Source organism: Salmo trutta, chromosome 26 (assembly GCF_901001165.1).
Source record: "Salmo trutta chromosome 26, fSalTru1.1, whole genome shotgun sequence".
In the NCBI taxonomy this organism is placed as follows: Eukaryota; Metazoa; Chordata; class Actinopteri; order Salmoniformes; family Salmonidae; genus Salmo; species Salmo trutta.
The window spans coordinates 19,247,836-19,270,423 of NC_042982.1; the positions used below are offsets into that span (position 1 = coordinate 19,247,836).

A 22,588-nucleotide genomic window follows, 5' to 3' on the forward strand; every position below is an offset into this window, starting at 1 on the left:
TTAAATCGGCGCAATATCTTTTTATGATGCATTTGGTGATGTTCAATTAATTCGCACAACGTATAAACAAAAGCATTCACTTAAAATTGATACATGTAGGCCCTTCATATAGTCTATGCGCAGCACTTTGTTCAATTTATCGAATCAGTGTTTTCTTGCTCAAATAGCGAGCAACACCTGCACATTTCTCTCAAAACACAGATGTCGATTCACACGGGACTAGTACTATCAGAGGACCTTGGAGTTCACCAAAAACAGTAGGTTATTCTGGTTAGTCAATGTCCAGATTTCAGTTTCCATTTAACCCATCTAAACAGTAGGCTACACAGTTCCTTGACATGCCATAGGCCTATTTGAAGTCCTGTCTTGTGACTGTCGAATTTGCATAGTGCTTCAAAATCATTTTTTAAATTATTTTACTTTACCTTTATTTAACTAGGCAAGTCAGTTAAGAACAAATTATAATTTTCAATGACGGCCTAGGAACAGTGGGTTAACTGCCTTGTTCAGGGGCAGAAAGACAGATTTATATAAATATACACTGCTCAAAAAAATAAAGGGAACACATAAACAACACAATGTAACTCCAAGTCAATCACACTTCTGTGAAATCAAACTGTCCACTTAGGAAGCAACACTGATTGACAATAAATGTCACATGCTGTTGTGCAAATGGAATAGACAACAGGTGGAAATTATAGGCAATTAGCAAGACACCCCCAATAAAGGAGTGGTTCTGCAGGTGGTGACCACAGACCACTTCTCAGTTCCTATGCTTCCTGGCTGATGTTTTGGTCACTTTTGAATGCTGGTGGTGCTTTCACTCTAGTGGTAGCATGAGACGGAGTCTACAACCCACACAAGTGGCTCAGGTAGTGCAGCTCATCCAGGATGGCAAATCAATGCGAGCTGTGACAAGAAGGTTTGCTGTGTCTGTCAGCGTAGTGTCCAGAGCATGGAGGCGCTACCAGGAGACAGGCCAGTACATCAGGAGACGTGAAGGAGGCCGTAGGAGGGCAACAACCCAGCAGCAGGACCGCTACCTCCGCCTTTGTGCAAGGAGGAGCAGGAGAAGCACTGCCAGAGCCCTGCAAAATGACCTCCAGCAGGCCACAAATGTGCATGTGTCTACTCAAATGGTCAGAAACAGACTCCATGAGGGTGGTATGAGGGCCCGACGTCCACAGGTGGGGGTTGTGCTTACAGCCCAACACCGTGCAGGACGTTTGGCATTTGCCAGAGAACACCAAGATTGGCAAATTCGCCACTGGCGCCCTGTGCTCTTCACAGATGAAAGCAGGTTCACACTGAGCACGTGACAGACGTGACAGAGTCTGGAGATGCCGTGGAGAACGTTCTGCTGCCTGCAACATCCTCCAGCATGACCAGTTTGGTGGTGGGTCAGTCATGGTGTGGTGTGGGGTGGCATTTCTTTGGGGGGCCGCACAGCCCTCCATGTGCTCGCCAGAGGTAGCCTGACTGCCATTATGTACCGAGATGAGATCCTCAGACCCCTTGTGAGACCATATGCTGGTGCGGTTGGCCCTGGGTTCCTCCTAATGCAAGACAATGCTAGACCTCATGTGGCTGGAGTGTGTCAGCAGTTCCTGCAAGAGGAAGGCATTGATGCTATGTAATGGCCTGCCCGTTCCCCAGACCTGAATCCAATTGAGCACATCTGGGACATCATGTCTCGCTCCATCCACCAACGCCACGTTGCACCACAGACTGTCCAGGAGTTGGCGGATGCTTTAGAACAGGTCTGGGAGGAGATCCCTCAGGAAACCATCCGCCACCTCATCAGGAGCATGCCCAGGTGTTGTAGGGAGGTCATACAGGCACGTGGAGGCCACACACACTTCTGAGCCTCATTTTGACTTGTTTTAAGGACATTTACATCAAAGTTGGATCAGCCTGTAGTGTGGTTTTCCACTTTAATTTTGAGTGTGACTCCAAATCCAGACCTCCATGGGTTGATAAATTGGATTTCCATTGATTATTTTTGTGTGATTTTGTTGTCAGCACATTCAACTATGTAAAGAAAAAAGTATTTAATAAGATTATTTCTTTCATTCAGATCTAGGATGTGTTGTTTAAGTGTTCCCTTTATTTTTTTGAGCAGTATATATATTTTACCTTGTCAGCTCGGGGATTCAATCTTGCAACCTTTCGGTTACTAGTCCAACGCTCTAACCACTAGGCTACCTGCCGCCAAACATAGCCAGGACTGCCATCATCCTCTTTTACCACTTCACCAAATATTTTCCAAACATTACTTTTATTGCCCTCACTTCTCTTTATTTTCAACTCTCCTTTCTCAGCTTTTGTCTTATTGAATTAAACTTCGACAATGGCCTTTTTGTCTCTGTAGATTGATGTTAACTTTCTTTGCATTATCTGGCAATTGGCGCGTGTACAGTGGGGGGAAAAGTATTTGATCCCCTGCTGATTTTGTACGTTTGCCCACTTACAAAGAAATGATCAGTCTATAATTTTAATAGTAGGTTTATTTGAACAGTGAGAGACAGAATAACAACAAAAAAATCCAGAAAACACATGTCAAAAATGTTATAAAATGATTTGCATTTTAATGAGGGAAATAAGTATGTGACCCCTCTGCAAAACATGACTTAGTACTTGGTGGCAAAACCCTTGTTGGCAATCACAGATGTCAGACATTTCTTGTAGTTGGCCACCAGGTTTGCACACATCTCAGGAGGGATTTTGTCCCACTCCTCTTTGCAGATCTTCTCGAAGTCATTAAGGTTTCGAAGCTGACGTTTGGCAAATCGAACCTTCAGCTCCCTCCACATATTTTCTATGGGATTAAGGTCTGGAGACTGGCTAGGCCACTCCAGGACCTTAATGTGCTTCTTCTTGAGCCACTCCTATGTTGCCTTGGCCGTGTGTTTTGGGTCATTGTCATGCTGGAATACCCATCCACGACCCATTTTCAATGCCCTGGCTGAGGGAAGAAGGTTCTCACCCAAGATTTGACGGTACATGGCCCCGTCCATCGTCGCTTTGATGCGGTGAAGTTGTCCTGTCCCCTTAGCAGAAAAATACCCCCAAAGCATAATGTTTCCACCTTCATGTTTGACGGTGGAGATGGTGTTCTTGGGGTCATAGGCAGCATTCCTCCTCCTCCAAACACGGCGAGTTGAGTTGATGTCAAAGAGCTCCATATTGGTCTCATCTGACAACAACACTTACACCCAGTTGTCCTCTGAATCATTCAGATGTTCATTGGCAAACTTCAGACGGGCATGTATATGTGCTTTCTTGAGCAGGGGGACCTTGCGGGCGCTGCAGGATTTCAGTCCTTCACGGCATTGTGTGTTACCAATTGTTTTCTTGGTGACTACAGTCCCAGCTGCCTTGAGATCGTTGACAAGATCCTCCCGTGTAGTTCTGGGCTGATTCCTCACCGTTCTCATGATCATTGCAACTCCACGAGGTGAGATCTTGCATGGAGCCCCAGGCCGAGGGAGATTGACAGTTCTTTTGTGTTTCTTCCATTTGCGAATAATCGCACCAACTGTTGTCACCTTCTCACCAAGCTGCTTGGCGATGGTCTTGTAGCCCATTCCAGCCTTGTGTAGGTCTACAATCTTGTCCCTGACATCCTTGGAGAGCTCTTTGGTCTTGGCCATGGTGGAGAGTTTGGAATCTGATTGATTGATTGCTTCTGTGGACAGGTGTCTTTTTTACAGGTAACAAGCTGCGGTTAGGAGCACTCCCTTTAAGAGTGTGCTCCTAATCTCAGCTCGTTACCTGTATAAAAAGACACCTGGGAGCCAGAAATCTTTCTGATTGAGAGGGGGTCAAATACTTATTTCCCTCATTAAAATGCAAATCAATTTATAACATTTTTGACATGCGTTTTTCTGGATATTTTTGTTTTTATTCTGTCTCTCACTGTTCAAATAAACCTACCATTAAAATTATAGACTGATCCTTTCTTTGTCAGTGGGCAAACGTACAAAATCAGCAGGGGATCAAATACTTCCCCCCCCCACTGTATAGTTAAACTATGAAGTTTAGCCTTATGCACTAATACCAGATAGCCTACAATAATGAAAGTAATAATTACCTGTCTCCTCCCCTTCATCTACACTGATTGAAGTGGATTTAACAAGTGACATCAATAAGGGATCTTAGCTTTCACCTGGATTCACTTAGTCTTTGGCATTCAAGCCAGTTCAATCTTGATTTCATCAGACCAGAGAATCTTGTTTCTCATGGTCTGAGAGTCTTTAGGTGCCTTTTGGCAAACTCCAAGCGGGCTGTCATGTGCCTTTTACTGAGGAGTGGCTTCCGTCTGGCCACTCAACCATAAAGGCCTGATTGGTGGAGTGCTGCAGAAATGGTTGTCCTTCTGGAAGTTTATCCCATCTCCACAGAGGAACTCTGGAGCTCTGTCAGAGTGACCATTGGTTTCTTGGTCACCTCCTTGACCAAGGCCCTTCTCCCCCGATTGCTCAGTTTGGCCGGGCGGCCAGCTCTAGGAAGAGTCTGGGTGGTTCCAAACTTCTTCCATTTAAGAATGATGGAGGCCACTGTGTTCTTGGGGACCTTGAATGCTTTAGAAATGTTTTGCTACCCTTCCCCAGATCTGTGCCTCGACACAATCCTGTCTCGGAGCTCTACGGACAATTCCTTTGACCTCACGTTTTTGCACTGACATGCACTGTCAACTGTGGGACCTTATATAGACAGGTGTGTGCCTTTCCAAATCATGTCCAATCAATTGAATTGACCACAGGTGGACTCCAATCAAATTGTAGAAACCTCTCAAGATTGATCAATGGAATCAGGATGCATCTGAGCTCAATTTTGAGTCTCATAGCAAAAGGGTCTGAATACTTATGTAAATAAGGTATCTGTTTTTAATACACTTGCAAACACTTTAAAAAAACTGTTTTTGCTTTGACATTATGAGGTATTGTGTGTATAGATTGCTGAAAATTTAAAAAAAGGTTTTAATCCATTTTAGAATAAGGTTGTAACGTAACAAAATGTGGAAATAGTCAAGGGGTCTAAATACTTTCCGAAGGCACTGTATGTCATGGAAAGAGCAGGTGCTCCTAACGTTTTGTACACTCAGTGTATATTTCCACACTATGAGGTTGGAATAATACCCGTTTATAGTGTAAGAGCTGTTTGAAAAGACCGCCTTAAATTTCAGCCCGTTTTGGTGAGATGGAGTTTTGGTCTGTATGGTGACATCACAATGTGGTAAATTAGAGAACTTCTTAGGGCTAGGGGGCAGTATTGAGAATTTTGAAAAAAAACATGTGCCCATTTTTAACTGCCTCCTACACCAACTCAGAAGCTAGAATATGCATATTATTGTTCAGGTTTGGATAGAAAACACTCTGAATTTTCTAAAACTGTTTGAATGGTGTCTGTAAGTATAACAGAACTCATATGGCAGTCAAAACCCTGAGACAAATTCTGACAGGAAGTGGATACCTGATGTGTTGAATTACCTTTAAGCCTATGCCATTGAAACACACAGGGGCTTATTAATCTTTGAGCACTTCCTATGGCTTCCACTAGATGTCACCAGTCTTTACAAAGTGTTTTGAGTCTTATACTGTGAGATCTGACCGAACAAGAGCCATGGAACGGTGATAGCCGATTAGACTCTGGCGTGCGAGTTCATGTTGGGTACTCTGGTTCCAATACGTTTTAAAAGAGAATGCAATCGTCCGCCTTGAATATTATTCATGTTCTGGTTAAAAAAGGCACTAATGATTTATGCTATACAACGTTTGACATGTTTGAACGAACGTAAATATTTTTTTCCCCCTCGTTCATGAAGTGAAGTCCGGCGGGCATAGATCATGTGCTAACAACACGGAGCTTTTTGGACATAAATTATGAGCTTTTTCGAACAAAACTACATTCGTTATGGACCTGGGATTCCTGGAAGTGACATCTGATGAAGAGAATCAAAGGTAATGGATTATTTACATAGTATTTTCGATTTTAGATCTCTCCAACATGGCGGTTAGTCTGTATCGTAAAGCGTATTTTTCTGGGCGCAGTGCTCAGATTATTGCAAAGTGTGATTTCCCAGTAAGGTTATTTTTAAATCTGGCAAGCCGGTTGCGTTCAAGAGATGTAAATCTATAATTCTTTGAATGACAATATAATATTTTACCAATGGTTTTCGAATAGTAATTATTTAATTTGTTGTGCTGATTGACTGGCGGTTATTGGAAGGAAACAATTTCCTCAACATCAACGCCATAGTAAAACGCTGTTTTTGGATATAAATATGAACTTGATAGAACAAAAATGCATGTATTGTCTAACATAATGTCCTAGGAGTGTCATCTGATGGAGATTGTCAAAGGTTAGTGCATAATTTTAGCTGGTTTTCTGCTTTTGGTGACGCCTGTCTTTGAATTGACAAAACATTACACACAGCTATTGTCAATGTACTCTCCTAACATACTCTCCTAACATAAGCATTTATGCTTTCGCCGTAAAGACTTTTTGAAATCGGACAACGTGGTTAGATTAAGGAGATGTTTATCTTTCAAAGGGTGTAAGATAGTTGTATGTTTGAGAAATTTGAATTATGACATTTAATTGTTTTCAAATTTGGCGCTCTTGATATTTCACCTGTTGTTGATAGGGTGTACCAGGGGTGGCACGCTTGCGTCCCACATAGCCCCTAGAGGTTAATAGACCAATAAGAAAGATTTCCAAACCTCTCTGCCAATAACAGCTAATTTTCAGTCTCCCAGACATTCCTAGCAAAATTCTTGCTTTAGAAATTGCCCTTTGCTAAGAAGCTATTTATGTTTATTTTTGGCCATTTTAATTTAAAACAATCACAGTAAGCTTTTAATTGTTACACAAAAATGATTTGTATTGAGAAAAAACGACTGCATTGGGACCTTTAAGGCTGCATTGTGTTTTCAACGTCTGAAAGCCCTTGTGACACGGGTGAGTGTGTTAGATAAATTTTTGGTCCATGATCCCAGTGATTACTGACACTCAAACTCACTAACGCCTCTTAATAACTAACCTCTCTTCCGTTGTGAGGAGAGCAACATAACTCATCTGTTGTGAGGTTAGCAGCGTAACTCAACACCTCACACACCTATGGCTGTTTACCGGGTGTCGGACCGACATCAAGGCCTGACTGAGTGAGTGTGATCACAGAAACACAAAGGGAGTGCCCCTGTGTGTGACTTCACATATCAATGCATGGTTGTTGTCACTCTCCCACAGTGGGATGAAGTGCCATTGTCACTGCAGGGCCTGCTTGATCAAGCCACTTCCATTGTGTGTAGACTGCAGGTGAGTGCATGCACCCTCAGGCACAGGCCCCACTGACTACCATTCTAACACAGACGCATACATCCCCACTTCATAGGCCCTTTCCGCCACACCCTGGAGCCCCACAGGAGAGGTTAAGACTGGGACACCTCCTGGAGTCCCACAGAAGAGGTTAAGACTGGGACACCCCCTGGAGTCCCACAGAAGAGGTTAAGACTGGGACACCCCCTGGAGTCCCACAGAAGAGGTTAAGACTGGGACACCCCCTGGAGTCCCACAGAAGAGGTTAAGACTGGGACACCCCCTGGAGTCCCACAGAAGAGGTTAAGACTGGGACACCCCCTGGAGTCCCACAGAAGAGGTTAAGACTGGGACACCCCCTGGAGTCCCACAGAAGAGGTTAAGACTGGGACACCCCCTGGAGTCCCACAGAAGAGGTTAAGACCTGGACAGTGAGGCTGTGTCCCCTTGATCTGGGTTCACACTCAACAACAAAGAACTCCTCATCCCTCAACTCACTTTCTTCAATACGGATTGATTGCCAAAACTTGCCTTCAAATTCAGATTAGCATTCTTTACATCCAAAAGAAATACTTTTGGTGTATATGCCTGTGTGTGTGTTGCAGTGAGCCATCTCCTTACCGCTGGGGTTGAATTCCATGCAGGATATGGGTTTGTCATGGGCTGGGAAGTGGGCCACCACTCCCTCTCCATCTGAGTCCTCACTCACCAGGACCTGGAAAACACACACATACACAATTGAATTTACACAGAGCGGGACCAAATTCCAACACTTGAACTTCTTTTGCATCTTGCTGTAAAATTAATGGAAAATTAATATGTTACAATTCCCTTGGTAAAGACCATTGCCCCCTTGTGGATGTAATTAGCAATAATGCCAATAAACACCAGAGAGAGGCTTGGAATGGCAAGTCACTCAGCAGCAAAAAAGAGAACTCTCACTCTTTCTATACTGTCACTGCAGCACTATGCCAGTCATCTGTCTCCATGTGCTGCATGAAAACTAAGACGGCTGACAAGAGGCTGATCTCAGACCAGTAGCTAAGCTCTAAGTCCTCCGACTGTGCAAAACAAATCACAGTGCTGCTGACTATGAGTCTGTTCTCAGGCGAGGGACTTTGTGTGTGTAAACGTTTCTGGTCTTGAACAGATTATAACTAAGCTCAGACATGAGGCCAGAGAAAGAGTGAGAGAGAGAAAGGAGAACGGAGAGATAGAAAGAGCAGGTCGGTCTCAAAGTGATAGATCTGGTCTAGTGTTGCATTAAGGAGCTGGGAGCAGTGCTGCATTCGTATTAATATGAGCCAGTCCAAACACAAAACAACCACTGAGCTCAACTGAGCCCTTTATTTCAGACTGGACTGGAGGGAGAGAAGGAGAGGAAAGGAGGGAAAGAGAAGAACAAGGAAAGGGGTGACATAAGCCAGACCCCTTTTATTACATCAGAGGCACACTGTTGTTGTGTGAGGGAATCCTGCTGAAGCCCTTTGAAAAGGAGAATTAGTGTCGGGGACTACCTCTGGAGAGTTAACCTATTATACAGGAGGAATGTGTGTGTGTAAAGAGGGGTCACCACTTCCAATGAAAGAGTCAACAAACTAACAGTTAGAGTTGAGAGATGTGGCAAGAAAGCAATGCAAAACCTGTATAACACACAGCTATATGCTGAAGTCACACAGAAATCCCCCTTCTTTCCCTCCCTCCTCTCTCTCTCGCCCCCTCCTCGCTCCCTCTTTCTCCTAACTGTGTTTATGTGCAGTGTAGGGTTACTGTAAAATTGCTGGTGACACAGTGCAGACCTGCATCTGAGGAACTTAGCCCCGGTCTGGAGGAGCCCTCAGGAGACTGTGTGCGTGTGTGCGTGCGCGCACATCCCACACACGCACACAGTGTTGTGTGGTCATAGTTTAGGAATTCAATGATTCTTCCACTGCACTACAATAAAAGACATGGTATGGATTTATAGTAACCTTATGCCCCTTATACATAGCAGCTATAACCAACAATAGGGTGAGCATTACACAGACACCCTTTCACTAAGGGAGCTAGGAAGAGAGGAATGTGCCAAAAATAGAGTACAAGCATCTTGTGAGGTTACTGGTGATGATTAGCAGTGCATTCATTAAGTCTCCCCACGGCTTAAAAAAGCTGCCGCTGTGGCGAAGGCCGAGCCGGAAAAATATGAGTGAGCAAGCAAAATAAATCCCACCTTAGGCCCCGAGGTACTGTAAGGTGCGTGTGTGGGGTTGGTTGGTGGGCTCCTGTGTTGGGTCTAGCAGAGGATTAAAAAAAAGGTTTAACCTGGGAGGTTTCTCACCACACCCCAAAACCCAAAACGTGTGTTTACGGAGGTCAGAAAGGACAAGAAAAAGGAGGGAAGAGAGGAAAGAGAATCTGTTCTGATTTAAACGTTGTGTGTGTAAAAGGGCCTTGTATGTGAGAAGTGTAAACATGTAAGGCTGTAGCTCAGTAAATGTGACACTCTATTAAAGATACTGTACAAGGAAACGGACACCTGGGAACGTTTTCTGGTTACCCACAACGCATCAGTAAAAAACACTTCTAACTCTGATGAGAGAATGTCTAGAGACAGAGTTCAGTTTGGTGCAAACAAAGAACAGCTGTGCTGGTGGGAGATTATAATACCTCAATGGATCGTAAAGGAAATCACACTACAAACTATCACCCTCATGCTCTTAAGGAAATCACAAATGTCATGGATATATTGGAACTAGTGAATATATGGAGGCTTAAATATCCTGACCTAGTGAGTTATACATGGCGGAGGCTCAATCAAGCTAGTCGTCTTGACTACTTTGTGTCATTCTCGTTGGCACCAAAAGTTTAAAAAGAGTTGATAGGGGACAGAACGCGGTCGGACTATCAGATAATTGGCATATACATTACTCTTAATGAATTTCCACGTAGGCGAGGATATTGGAAATTTAATCAAACCCTAATGGATGACAAAAACAAGTGAACTAGGACAAAGGAATTTAACTGAATTTTTCCGACATAACATAGGTACAGCAGATCCCCTTATTGTATGGAACACTTAAATGTTTAGGTCAAAAGAGTCCATATTAACAAAGGAAATAGACCTAACAGAACAGATAGATACCAATAAAACTGTACCAAAGGCTCAGAATAAATTACAGGAAAAACAAAAAGAAACAGAAGAACTTATTCAACAAAGATCCTCGTCCATGTTTTTCACAGTACGACTGGAGTTTATAAATAAATGCCTGGAACATTTGAATTTTGGAGAATCTCTTATGAAATGGGTTAAAATCATGTATAGTAACCCTAGGTGTAAAATAGTAAATAATGGCTACTTCTCAGAAAGTTTTAAACTGTCAAGAGGAGGAAAATGTGTATATAATTACATATTGGATCACCAAAAATACAACATTTACATTACCATGTAGTTTACCAATAAAATGGTCTGATGGTGATGTGGACATACTCGGTATACATATCCTGACAGAAATACATGATCTCACTCCAATAAATGTAAATAGAAAGTTAGCAAAAATAGAGAAGATCTTGCTACCATGGAAAGAAAAATACCTGTATTTTTGTGGAAAAATTACCCTGATTAACTCTTCAGTCACATCCCAGTTGACCTATTTGCTTATGGTCTTGCCTACACCTATCGAACCGTTATTTAAATTATAATTAAAAAAAAGATTCCATTTTATTTGGAACCGCAAGCCAGACAAAATTAATTAATTAATTTATATAATGAATATGAATTCGGACGGCAGAAATCATTAAATATTAAAGCATTAGACCTCTCAGTACAGGCTTCAACAACATGTGACAAAAGTTACTTAAATCCAAACTAGTTCTCTAGCAAATGAAAAAGAATGTCTCACCCCATTTTCAAGAATGGCCTTATTCAGATTACAACCTCGCACTTTCAATATTTGAAAAGGAAATCTCCCAAAATATCGCTATTGTTAAAAACAAGCCATAGAAAGTTGGTTGCAATTTCAATTTAATCCACAAGAAAAAAACAGAACAAATAATACAACAAACAGTGGTTAAACTCAAAAATACTAATAGATAAAACATTTTTTTAAGTATTAAAAACAAAATAGTCCTATTTATGATATAATTTACAAATATTATACTGGTGGAGTTATGTCACACATGAAGCTAAGAAAAATATATGGAAATGTCTGCTCTACTCAAAATTACAACCAACTAATTGCAGCATTACTGCAAAAATGGAAGAGCAAAGTAGAAGGGGGAAAAAGTAAGGAACTTGTCTGTCGGCCCTGCATTAAAGACCATAATTGGTTAAAGAAAATTGTGATAAATAAAGAACTTTACCAGTTTCATTTATTGGACCAACATTTTTTTTTGGACCATTCCTATTTACAAAACTGTTTCAGTTCAGCAATATTTTTGGGATGTCTGGTGTGAACTGCTCTCGAGGTCATGCCACAGCATCTCAATCAGGTTGAGGTCAGGACTCAAAGAAAAACCCTTGAATGAGTAAGAGCTGCAATATTAAAGCTGATCTACCCCCTATGGCCTGGTCTTCACTTGGGACCTGTGCCAAAAGCAGGAAGAGACACATTCCCATGAGGAATCTAGCAGCCAGTGGCAGTCTACTGAGATACAGTAGGTTGGGACGGTTTATAAAAGGTAGTGATGACACATTATTATCAGGTGAGAATTATTGTTCAAACAACCCCAAAACAAATTACTACATACACAAAAACCAACCAAGATGTATGTTTTGCTTTGTACACTTTTTCAACATTACTTCAGAGCCATGGTGCATAACACAAATGGTAAGACACAGTAATACATGTACTTCTCCAACAACATCTTTTCATCTCCACATTGTGTGAAAACATTTTTTTTGCAGTATTCCTTCTTCCATTTCTGGTTGCAGAACATGTATATTTTCTTACCATTACATCAGAAGGGGATTTAACCTGGTTGGAGAGCCAGGGTCTATAACTTAGTGATCACACATACCTGTCCCTCTCCGACGTTGTGTGTGTCGATGACGGTGATTACTCCGGGGGCATGGGGGCTTCGGCGGGTGGTGCTGTGGGGGGTAGCACCCTCCTCGTCGGGGGCGCCAGTGGGTAGAGTACCAGCTAGCTGGGTCACCACCTTCCCCACCATGGTGAGACCAGTCTTTAGGGTCTAACCAGAACGACAGGGGGAAGGGGGAGGGAGAGCAGCGCATATATAGAGGGGAGAGAGGGGGGAGGTGGAGAATAGCAGGAAACAAACATCAGATTGGGCTCATCGTCATAAACCAACTAGACACTTCCAATAAAGACACCAGTATGTCTGTTTGACTAAGGGGATCTGTGAGAGAAGTGTTGATCAATATAGAACGACTGTGTCTACGCATGCCTATAAGCGTGTGTGTATGTGTGTCTGTGAGAGAGAGACTGGCTATTTACTCAATGCTATCAGCTGCTGCTGATGATGTGGAGTGCTGAAACAGCAGGAGCCGAGTGTCTGCCACCAGTCTCTCCTCCCCAGACTCCCCCCTCTCAGCCCTACACAGATCAATGGCTCCTGTTTGGATTAGCACTAAAACGTCACACTGCAGTGATTAGAAAACACATTAGTGTTGATCAATTAGGAGCCAAACACACTGTTTCATTATTGATGGGGCTCTGAGCAATTTACACACACCAGTCTGTTAGTGGGCTAGGTGGAGTCGCCAAGTGAGGGAGTGTGTGTGTGGGTGGGTGAGTGTGTGATGCATAGACCCAACAAACGAGAGGCGCCACACGGTATTGACAGTGCTGCCTGGCCTGAATACCTGATTAAGTTCTCCGGGGCCCCTTTGCGCTGACACACACACAGTATACGGACTCCATTAGCTCAGGAAAGTGTAGCGGTGAGATAGTGCTGCTTAAGTGGAGTCTATCCATTTCCTTGAGCCTGGCCTGACCCAGGCCACAGAGGTGTTTGAGTCAGACACCCTGGCTAGGCCCGGAGAGGACATGGAGGAGCCTCCACACTGATGCAGAGCATCACACAGTCAGACAATGAGCAGGTTTGCTTTATGTTTACATTCCAGTGATTAGTATGAGGAACAATTCAGCTGGAATTATGCGCTGTTATAAAATATTATTTCCAATAAAATGCTAGGAAATACTCCCTAAAAACTCCCCCTTAGCGCTCCTTCCACACCCCTTCTCGCCTTCAAAGTCTCTGGACAGCAGCACTCACTCAGTCGGAGTGTGGTGTTGTACACCGGAGGAGGGGGGCAGGGGTGAAAAACTTGAGATGGTAATATATAGTTCTAAACGGCGGCTGCAGACCGGGACCTCAATTCCCCCTCCCTCCGCTAGCCAGGCTAACACTTCAGCGCTGCTGCTGCTGCTCTATTTGATGTACAGTGCCTTGCAAAAGTATTCACACCCCCCTTGGTGTTTTTCCTATTTTGTTGCATTACAACCTGTAATTTAAAAAAACGTTTTATGTGGATTTCATGTGATGGACATACACAAAAAAATTACTTGTTTCAAAATAAAAAAAAAAAACGAAAAGTGGTGCGTGCATATGTATTCACCCCCTTTGCTATGAAGCCCCTAAATAAGATCTGGTGCAACCAATTACCTTCAGAAGTCACATAATTAGTTAAATAAATAAAGTCCACCTGTATGCAATCTAAGTGTCACATGATCTCATATATATATATATATATATACACATATACATACATACATACATACATACACACACACACACACACACACACAGAGACCTGTTTCGAAAGGCCCCAGAGTCTGCAACACCACTAAGAAAGGGGCACCACCAAGCAAGCGGCACCATGAAGACCAAGGAGCTCTCCAAACAGGTGAGGGACAAAGTTGTGGAGAAGTACAGATCAGGGTTGGGTTATATAAAAATATCCGAAACTTTAAAAACACCCCACGGAGCACCATTAAATCCATTATTAAAAAATGGAAAGAAAAATGGCACCACAACAAACCTGCCAAGAGATGGCTGCCCACCAAACCCCACAGACCAGGCAAAGAGGGCATTAATCAGAGGCAACAAAGAGATCAAAGATAACCCTGAAGGAACTGCAAAGCTCCACAGCGGAGAATGGAGTATATCTCCACAGGACCATCTCTCCATAGGACCACTTTAAGCCGTACACACCACAGAGTTGGGCTTTACGGAAGAGTGGCCAGAAAGAAATAAGCAACATGTTTGGTGTTCACCGAAAGGCATGTGGGACGCCGAAACGCATTGTTTTACGCTACTGCTACTCTCTGTTAATCATAGTCACTTTAACTATACATTCATGTACATATGTACAGTCGTGGCTAAAAGTTTTGAGAATGACACAAATATTTATTTCCACAAAGTTTGCTGCTTCATTGTCTCTAGATATTTTTGTCAGATGTTACTATGGAATACTGAAATATAATTACAAGCATTTCATAAGTGTCAAAGGCTTTTATTGACAATTACATGAAGTTCATGCAGAGTCAATATTTGCAGTGTTGACCCTTCTTTTTCAAGACCTCTGCAATCCGCCCTGGCATGCTGTCAATTAACTTCTGGACCACATCCTGACTGATGGCAGCCCATTCTTGCATAATCAATGCTTGGAGTATGTCAGAATTTGTGGGTTTTTGTTTTTCCACCCACCTCTTGAGGATTGACCACAAGTTCTCAATGGGATTAAGGTCTGGGGGGTTTCCTGGCCATGGACTCAAAATATCGATGTTTTGTTCCCCGAGCCACTTAGTTATCACTTTTGCCTTATGGAAGGTGCTCCATCATGCCGGAAAAGGCATTGTTCGTCACCAAACTGTTCCTGGATGGCTGGGAGAAGTTGCTCTCGGAGGATGTGTTGGTACCATTCTTTATTCATGGCTGTGTTCTTAGGCAAAATTGTGAGTGAGCCCACTCCCTTGGCTGAGAAGCAACCCCACACATGAATGGTCTCAGGATGCTTTACTGTTGGCATGACACAGGACTGATGGTAGCGCTCACCTTGTCTTCTCCGGACCAAATGTTTTCCAGATGCCCCAAACAATCGGAAAGGAGATTTATCAGAGAAAATGACTTTACCCCAGTCCTCAGCAGACCAATCCCTGTACCTTTTGCAGAATATCAGTCTGTCCCTGATGTTTTTCCTGGAGAGAAGTGGCTTCTTTGCTGCCCTTCTTGACACCAGGCCATCCTCCAAAATTCTTCGCCTTACTGTGCGTGCAGATGCACTCACACCTGCCTGCTGCCATTCCTGAGCAAGCTCTGTACTGGTGGTGCTCCGATCCCGCAGCTGAATCAACTTTAGGAGACGGTCCTGGTGCTTGCAGGACTTTCTTGGGCGCCCTGAAGTCTTCTTCACAACAATTGAACCGCTCTCCTTGAAGTTCTTGAAGATTCGATAAATGGTTGATTTAGGTGCAATCTTACTGGCAGCAATATCCTTGCCTGTGAAGCCCTTTTTGTGCAAAGCAATGATGACGGCACGTGTTTCCTTGCAGGTAACCATGGCTAACAGAGGAAGAACAATGATTCCAAGCACCACCCTCCTTTTGAAGCTTCCAGTCTGTTATTCGAACTCAATCAGCATGACAGAGTGATCTCCAGCCTTGTCCTCGTCAACACTCACACCTGTGTTAACGAGACAATCACTGACATGATGTCAGCTGGTCCTTTTGTGGCAGGGCTGAAATGCAGTAGAAATGTTTTTGGGGGATTCAGTTAATTTTCCTGGCAAATAGGGACTTTGCAATTAATCTGATCACTCTTCATAACATTCTGGAGTATATGCAAATTGCCCTCATACAAACTGAGACGGCAGACTTTGTGAAAATTAATATTTGTGTCATTCTCAAAACATTTGGCCACAACTGTACATACTACCTCAATTGGCCCGACCTGCCAGTGCTCCCGCACATTGGCTAACCGGGCTATCTGCATTGTGTCCTGCCACCCACCACCCGCCAACCCCTCTTTTACGCTACTGATACTCTCTGTTCATCATTTATGCATAGTCACTTTAACCATATCTACATGTACATACTACCTCAATCAGCCTGACTAACCAGTGTCTGTATGTAGCCTCGCTACTGTATATAGCCTTGCTACTGTTTTTCAGTCTTTTTACTGTTGTTTTTATTTCTTATCTTAACTATAGTTCACCTAATACCTTTTTTGCACTATTGGTTAGAGTCTGTAAGCATTTCACTATTGTATTCGGCGCACGTGACAAATAAACTTTGATTAGATTTGAGACTCCAAAAACATATGGAAGAATGTACTCTGGTCAGATGAGACTAAAATTGAGCTTTTTGGCCATCAAGGAAAACGCTATGTCTGGCGCAAACCCAACACCTCTCATCACCTCGAGAACACCATCCCTACAGTGAAGCATGGTGGTGGCAGTATCATGCTGTGGGGATGTTTTCCATCGACAGGGACTGAGAAACTGGTCAGAATTGAAGGAATGATGGATGGCGCTAAATACAGGGAAATTCTTGAGGAAACTTGTTTCAGTTTTCCAGAGATTTGAGACAGGAACGGAGGTTCACCTTCCAGCAAGACAATGAACCTAAGCATACTGCTAAAGCAACACTTGAGTGGTTTAAGGGGAAACATTTAAATGTCTTTGAATGGCCTAGTCAAAGCCCAGACCTCAACCCAATTGAGAATCTGTGGTATGACTTAAAGATTGCTGTACACAAGCAGAACCCATCCAACTTGAAGGAGCTGGAGAAGTTTTGCCTTGAAGAAAGGGAAAAAAATCCCAGTGGCTAGATGAGCCAAGCTTATAGGAACATACCCCAAGAGACTTGCAGCTGTAATTGCTGCAAAAGGTGGCTCTACAAAGTATTGACTTTTGGGGGGTGAATAGTTATGCATGCTCAAGTTGTCTTTTTTTGTCCTATTTCTTGTTTGTTTCACAATAAAACATATTTTGCATCTTCAAAGTGGTAGGCATGTTGTGTAAATCAAATGATACAAACCCCCCAAAAATCTATTTTAATTCCAGGTTGTAAGGCAACAAAATTGGAAAAATGCCAAGGGGGTGAATACTTTCTCAAGCCACTGTATGCCGCCATTAGCGGCTAATGGGACTGCTATCACGCTAGCGTTAGCGCTCATTTAGGAGAGAGGGAGAGAGAGACCATGGGAATAACTCTGACCCGAGGGGGCTTCATAAATCAATTAGGGTTCCCCTTTGCAGGCAGGGAAAAGACAGGAGACTGGAACCATATGAGGAAATTGTTGTGCTAGGCTAGTAGCGTGGGATAGCTTAGCCGCTACATCAACAGAGCGGAGGGGTATAAATTCAGTTTGGTATCAAATGGCTTAGCAGTTCGTGTAGCCTGGCGGTGCTCTCCAGCTGAGAGGAGTATTACAGGGGCTGTGTCCCATATTGCAGTACAGTACAGGATGGAACCCCCTACAGACACATACAGGGACCATAGAAATTAGTTAAGATGCTCATTGACTCTCAAGGCCTGTGTCATGATATACTCACAGGGGAAAGCCGGGGTGGATCCTATATCACTTCTCAGAAATGTAAAGATGTAAATGATTTTATTACAACCACTGAGGTGAAGGGAGGTGTGTGTGAGAGAGTGTGTGTGTTTGACTTACTTTAGCAGCGCTGATGACTGTAGCTGTGTAAGACTGGGCATTGTCCCCGCAGGCACCGCCTCGAGACTGGTGACACCGGATCAACTGGAGGGAGAGAGAGAGAGAGACACACACACAGATGGAGGGAGAGAGACACAGATGGAGGGAGACAGAGAGAGAGAGAGGAAAACATAGATAAGAAATACATAACCATCGTCCTCCTGCACCTGAGGCCAACCAGAAACAGAATATGGAGAAGCACATTAAAAACACTCCTCTATCCCACTGTCCATTTCCTTGGATCCAGCCATCCATCCCAGACCTACTCTATACTTCACGAACAGAGTAGCTTATACGTTTCCCAACATTACTCGGTCTACTGCCCAAAGCCATAGTAACAAGTAGTCACTGACCCATCTGTCAACTGCTTGAGTGGCCGAGTGTAATCAGAAAACTACCAGGCACAATTATCCATTAAACTTATTGCGTAGAGTGGACTTGCTTTTGGAAAATACCAAAATCCTATTAAATAGACATAACAAAACCTACATCTGTTGGTTTTCAGATGTTATCATTTCTAGTGGTATCTTCTTGGAATGAGTTGTACTGAGAGATTAAAGAGCTCAAATAAAAAATGCTTTTTGGAGGACTGTAAATATGCTGTTGTGATAAGTACATCTGTGACGGATGGGTGTGTGTGTGTGTGTGTGTGCCTGTGTCCTACCTTATTCTCAGCGTAGGCTAGCCAGCGTCCTCCCAGTGCTATGGGGTTTAGGTTGGGGCCCGGACATGGAAAGCAGCCTGAAAACACATGGGAGGAAACATACAGTTATTGAAGGTGAACTCTGTACTTTTTCCATACCCTTCAGCCATGGGGAAAAATTGGATACACAATTGAGGCTGACACAACACAGTCACACCATTTGATATACACCAATCAAGGCGTAAAATCATGACTGCGTATCTCAAATGGAATGCCCTGGGATTACCTAACGTCAACATGTTCCCTTTTAGAAGTTGCAGAAACAGTGAATGCTGATAATGCTGCTGTAGATACTCGCGTTAGAAGTCAGAGTTCCTCTCCTCCGAGTGTGTCTCAGTTTCTCTTAAAGCCCTAATGTGTTTGAGAGGGGAAAGTGGATCACTGTGTGTGTGCTTTAGTAGTCCCCATAGGGATCAGTGTGTCTGCCAGTCAATCTAGACAGGAGCCGTCCCCACTTTATTGTGTGCCACAGAACGCATTAGGTCATAATGTGGCTCTAAGTAAAAAGAAACACACACACACTCAAAAGCTCAGCATAAATACAAATGGACGTCAACACACATACAGAAAATGAGGACGAACAGCCCATAAATTCACAAGCGCATCAAGCTATCAGTATACAGCGCATTCGGAAAGTATTCAGACCCCTTGACTTCTTCCACATTTTGTTACGTTACAGCCTTATTCTAAAATTGATCATATTTTTTTTTAAATCCTCAATCTACATACAATACCCCATAATGACAAAGCAAAAACAAGGTTTTAGAAATGTTTGCAACTGTATTAAAAATGACAGAATCAGCTTATTTACGTAAGTATTCAGACCCTTGGCTATGAGACTCGAAATTAAGTTCAGGTGCATCCTGTTTCCATTGATCATCCTTGAGATGTTTCTAAAACTTGATTGGAGTCCACCTGTGGTAAATTCAATTGATTGGACATGATTTGGAAAGGCACGCACCTGTCTATATAAGGTCCCACAGTTGACAGTCCATGTCAGAGCATAAACCAAGCCATGAGGTCAAAGGAATTGTCCGTAGATCTCCGAGACAGGATTGTGTCGAGGCAGAGATCTAGGAAAGGGTACTAAAAAATGTCTGCAACATTGAAGGTCCCCAAGAACACAGTGGCCTCCATCATTCTTAAATGGAAGAAGTTTGGAACCACCAAGACTCCTCCTAGAGCTGGCCGCCCGGTCAAACTGAGCAATCGAGGGAGAAGGGCCTTGGTCAGGGAGGTGACCAAAACCCTGAGGGTCACTCTGACAGAGCTCCAGAGTTCCTCTGTTGAGATGAGAGAACCTTCCAGAAGGCCAACAATCTCTGCAGCACTCCACCAAGCAGGCCTTTATGGTAGAGTATCCAGATGAAAGCCACTCCTCAGTAAAAAGGCACATGTCAGCTCGCTTGGAGTTTGCCAAAGGGCACCTAAAGGACTCTTGAGAAATGAGAAGCAAGATTCTCTGGTCTGATGAAACCAAGATTGAACTCTTTGGCCTGAGTGCCAAGCGTCACATCTGGAGGAAAACTGGCACCATCCCTACGTTGAAGCATGGTGGTGGCAGTATCATGATGTGGGGATGTTTTTCAGCGGCAGGGACTGAGAGACTAGTCAGGATCGAGGGAAAGATGAACGGAGCAAAGTACAGAGAGATCCTTGATGAAAAGCTGCTCCAGAGCACTCAGTACCTCAGACTGGGGTGAAGGTTCACCTTCCAACAGGACAATGACCCTAAGCACACACCCAAGCCAATGCAGGAGTGGCTTCGGGACAAGTTCCTGAATGTCCTTTAGTGGCCCAGCCAGAGCTTGGACTTGAACTCGATCTAACATCTCTGGAGAGACCTGAAAATAGCTCTGCAGCAACGCTTCCCATCCGACCTGACAGAGCTTGAGGATCTGCAGAGAAGAATGGGAGAAACTCTCTAAATACAGGTGTGCCAAACTTGTAACATCATACCCAAGAAGACTTGATGCTGTAATCGCTGCCAAAGGTGCTTCAACAAAGTACTGAGTAAAGGGTCTGAATACTTATGTAAATGTGATATTTCAGTTTTACATTTTTAATACATTAGCAAAAATGTCTAAAAACCTGTTTTTGCTTTGTCAATATGGGGTATTGTGTGTAGATTGAGTGGATTATTATTTTTTTTTAATCCATTTTAGAATAAGGCTGTAATGTAACAAAATGTGGAAAAAGTCAACGTGTCTGAATACACTGTATAATGGAACAAATGTGTCCACCCACTCACACAGATGTTGATGTAAACAGTCATCTCACAGTAGACATGAGTAATAATTAACTAAATACAAGCACACACACACTGGAGTCAATGGCCAGACAGCACCAGACCTGGGTTCAAATACTATTTGAAATTATTTCAAAAACGTTATCTGTGCTTGATTAAGCTTGTCTGGCTTGATAGACCAATATATTAGTTCCAAAACACTCAAGGTATTTGAGCACATCCACCATCAGGATTCACCACTACTCCCAAACATGTCTGTAAACAGAGAAGGAGTCACGATGGAACCTGCCATAAATGCACGCAGAGAGTAACGGGGACAAATACGTTTGTGTGTTTACACACATACACACAGATATACAAACACATACCACCACAAACGTACATAGCAGTACACACACACACATACCAATACGATGTCATGTGAGTGCATGAAGGCGAAGGGAGAGGGGTTTGGCTGACAGTAATGTAGTGCTCAGGGTGCAGATGAGATGGAGTCAGACAGTAATTTAGTGTTCAGAAGAGTCAAGGCTGGGAGGCGCGGGGTGAATAGGACTTGAGGTAAGCCACAATGCTACAGCCTTTTGTTGGCTCTCCAAGGCTGGGGGAGAACGACCCACTCAGCCCAGGCAGTGAGATAACATGTGTCTGACACATCCTGTGTGGAGAGGAGAGAGGCAAAGAGAGAGAATAGGGAACAGAGGAGAGGGAGAAGAGAGGATGAGATGAGATATTGGAAGAGAGAAAAGACATGAAAAGAAAGAGGAGAGGAAGGGGGAGAAGAGGAAAGGATATGAAGAGAAAATAAAAACGGAGAGTAAGTGAGAGGGGAAAAGGCTGAGGGGAACAGAGGAAAGAGAAAAAGCAAAGGGCCAAAAAAAGGAAAGATGAAGAGAAAATAAAACATTTGATCGAGAAAAAGGGAAATCAACAACCCCAAACCCAACATCACATCCACACACAGACCTAACTAACCTCATCCCCACTCCACACCACTATAAAGACAAGAACAACTAAAAACACCCACATTACAGGACGCCTGTGTTGCTCCTCATCCTCCCCAAAGAGAAACGCGTCTCCATTTCACGATTAACAGTGATTGACTAAACTCATTGTCCCATGGCCCGGCCAGACATGGATAGGAAAGGCAGGCAGACAACGCATTAAGACCCTATTCTCCTAACAGCAGTTAACTATCTGCAGGCAGCAATGGCCTTGTTACATATACTGTTCACGTCATCCTGCGCTGACTATCCTACCGATTCCTGACTTCGGCGATGTCATTTACAAAATAGCCCCCACTACTCAGTAAACTGGATGTAGCCTAGCACAGTGCTATCCGTTTTGTCACCAAAGCCCCATATACTACCCACCACTGTGACCTGTATGCTCTCGTTGGCTGGCCCTCGCTTCATATTTGTCGCAAAACCCACTGGCTCCAGGTCATTTACAAGTCTCTGCTAGGTAAAGCCCTCCTTATCTCAGCTCACTGGTCACCATAGCAACACCCACCCGTAGCACGCGCTCCAGCAGGTATATTTCACTGGTCACCCAAAGCCAACTCCTCCTTTGGCCACCTTTCCTTCCAGTTCTCTGCTGCCAATAACTGGAACGAACTGCAAAAATTACTGAAGCTGGAGACTTATATCTCCCTCTCTAACTTT

At 43.5% G+C, this 22,588-nt stretch overlaps 1 protein-coding gene across 4 annotated transcripts in view; it reads right to left on the minus strand.

The window, feature by feature from the left end:
• Nucleotides 1–22,588, minus strand: part of LOC115163327 (breast carcinoma-amplified sequence 3) — a 305,848-nt gene that overhangs the window by 252,196 nt on the left and 31,064 nt on the right. For all 4 annotated transcript variants that reach the window (XM_029715122.1, XM_029715120.1, XM_029715121.1 and 1 more), the window contains exons 10-13: nucleotides 18,641–18,717; nucleotides 17,938–18,021; nucleotides 12,316–12,489; nucleotides 7,942–8,035 (exon numbers count right to left, since the gene is read on the minus strand). In XM_029715122.1, coding sequence (XP_029570982.1) covers nucleotides 7,942–8,035; nucleotides 12,316–12,489; nucleotides 17,938–18,021; nucleotides 18,641–18,717 — 429 coding nt within the window. The remainder of the gene's footprint in view (nucleotides 1–7,941; nucleotides 8,036–12,315; nucleotides 12,490–17,937; nucleotides 18,022–18,640; nucleotides 18,718–22,588) is intronic.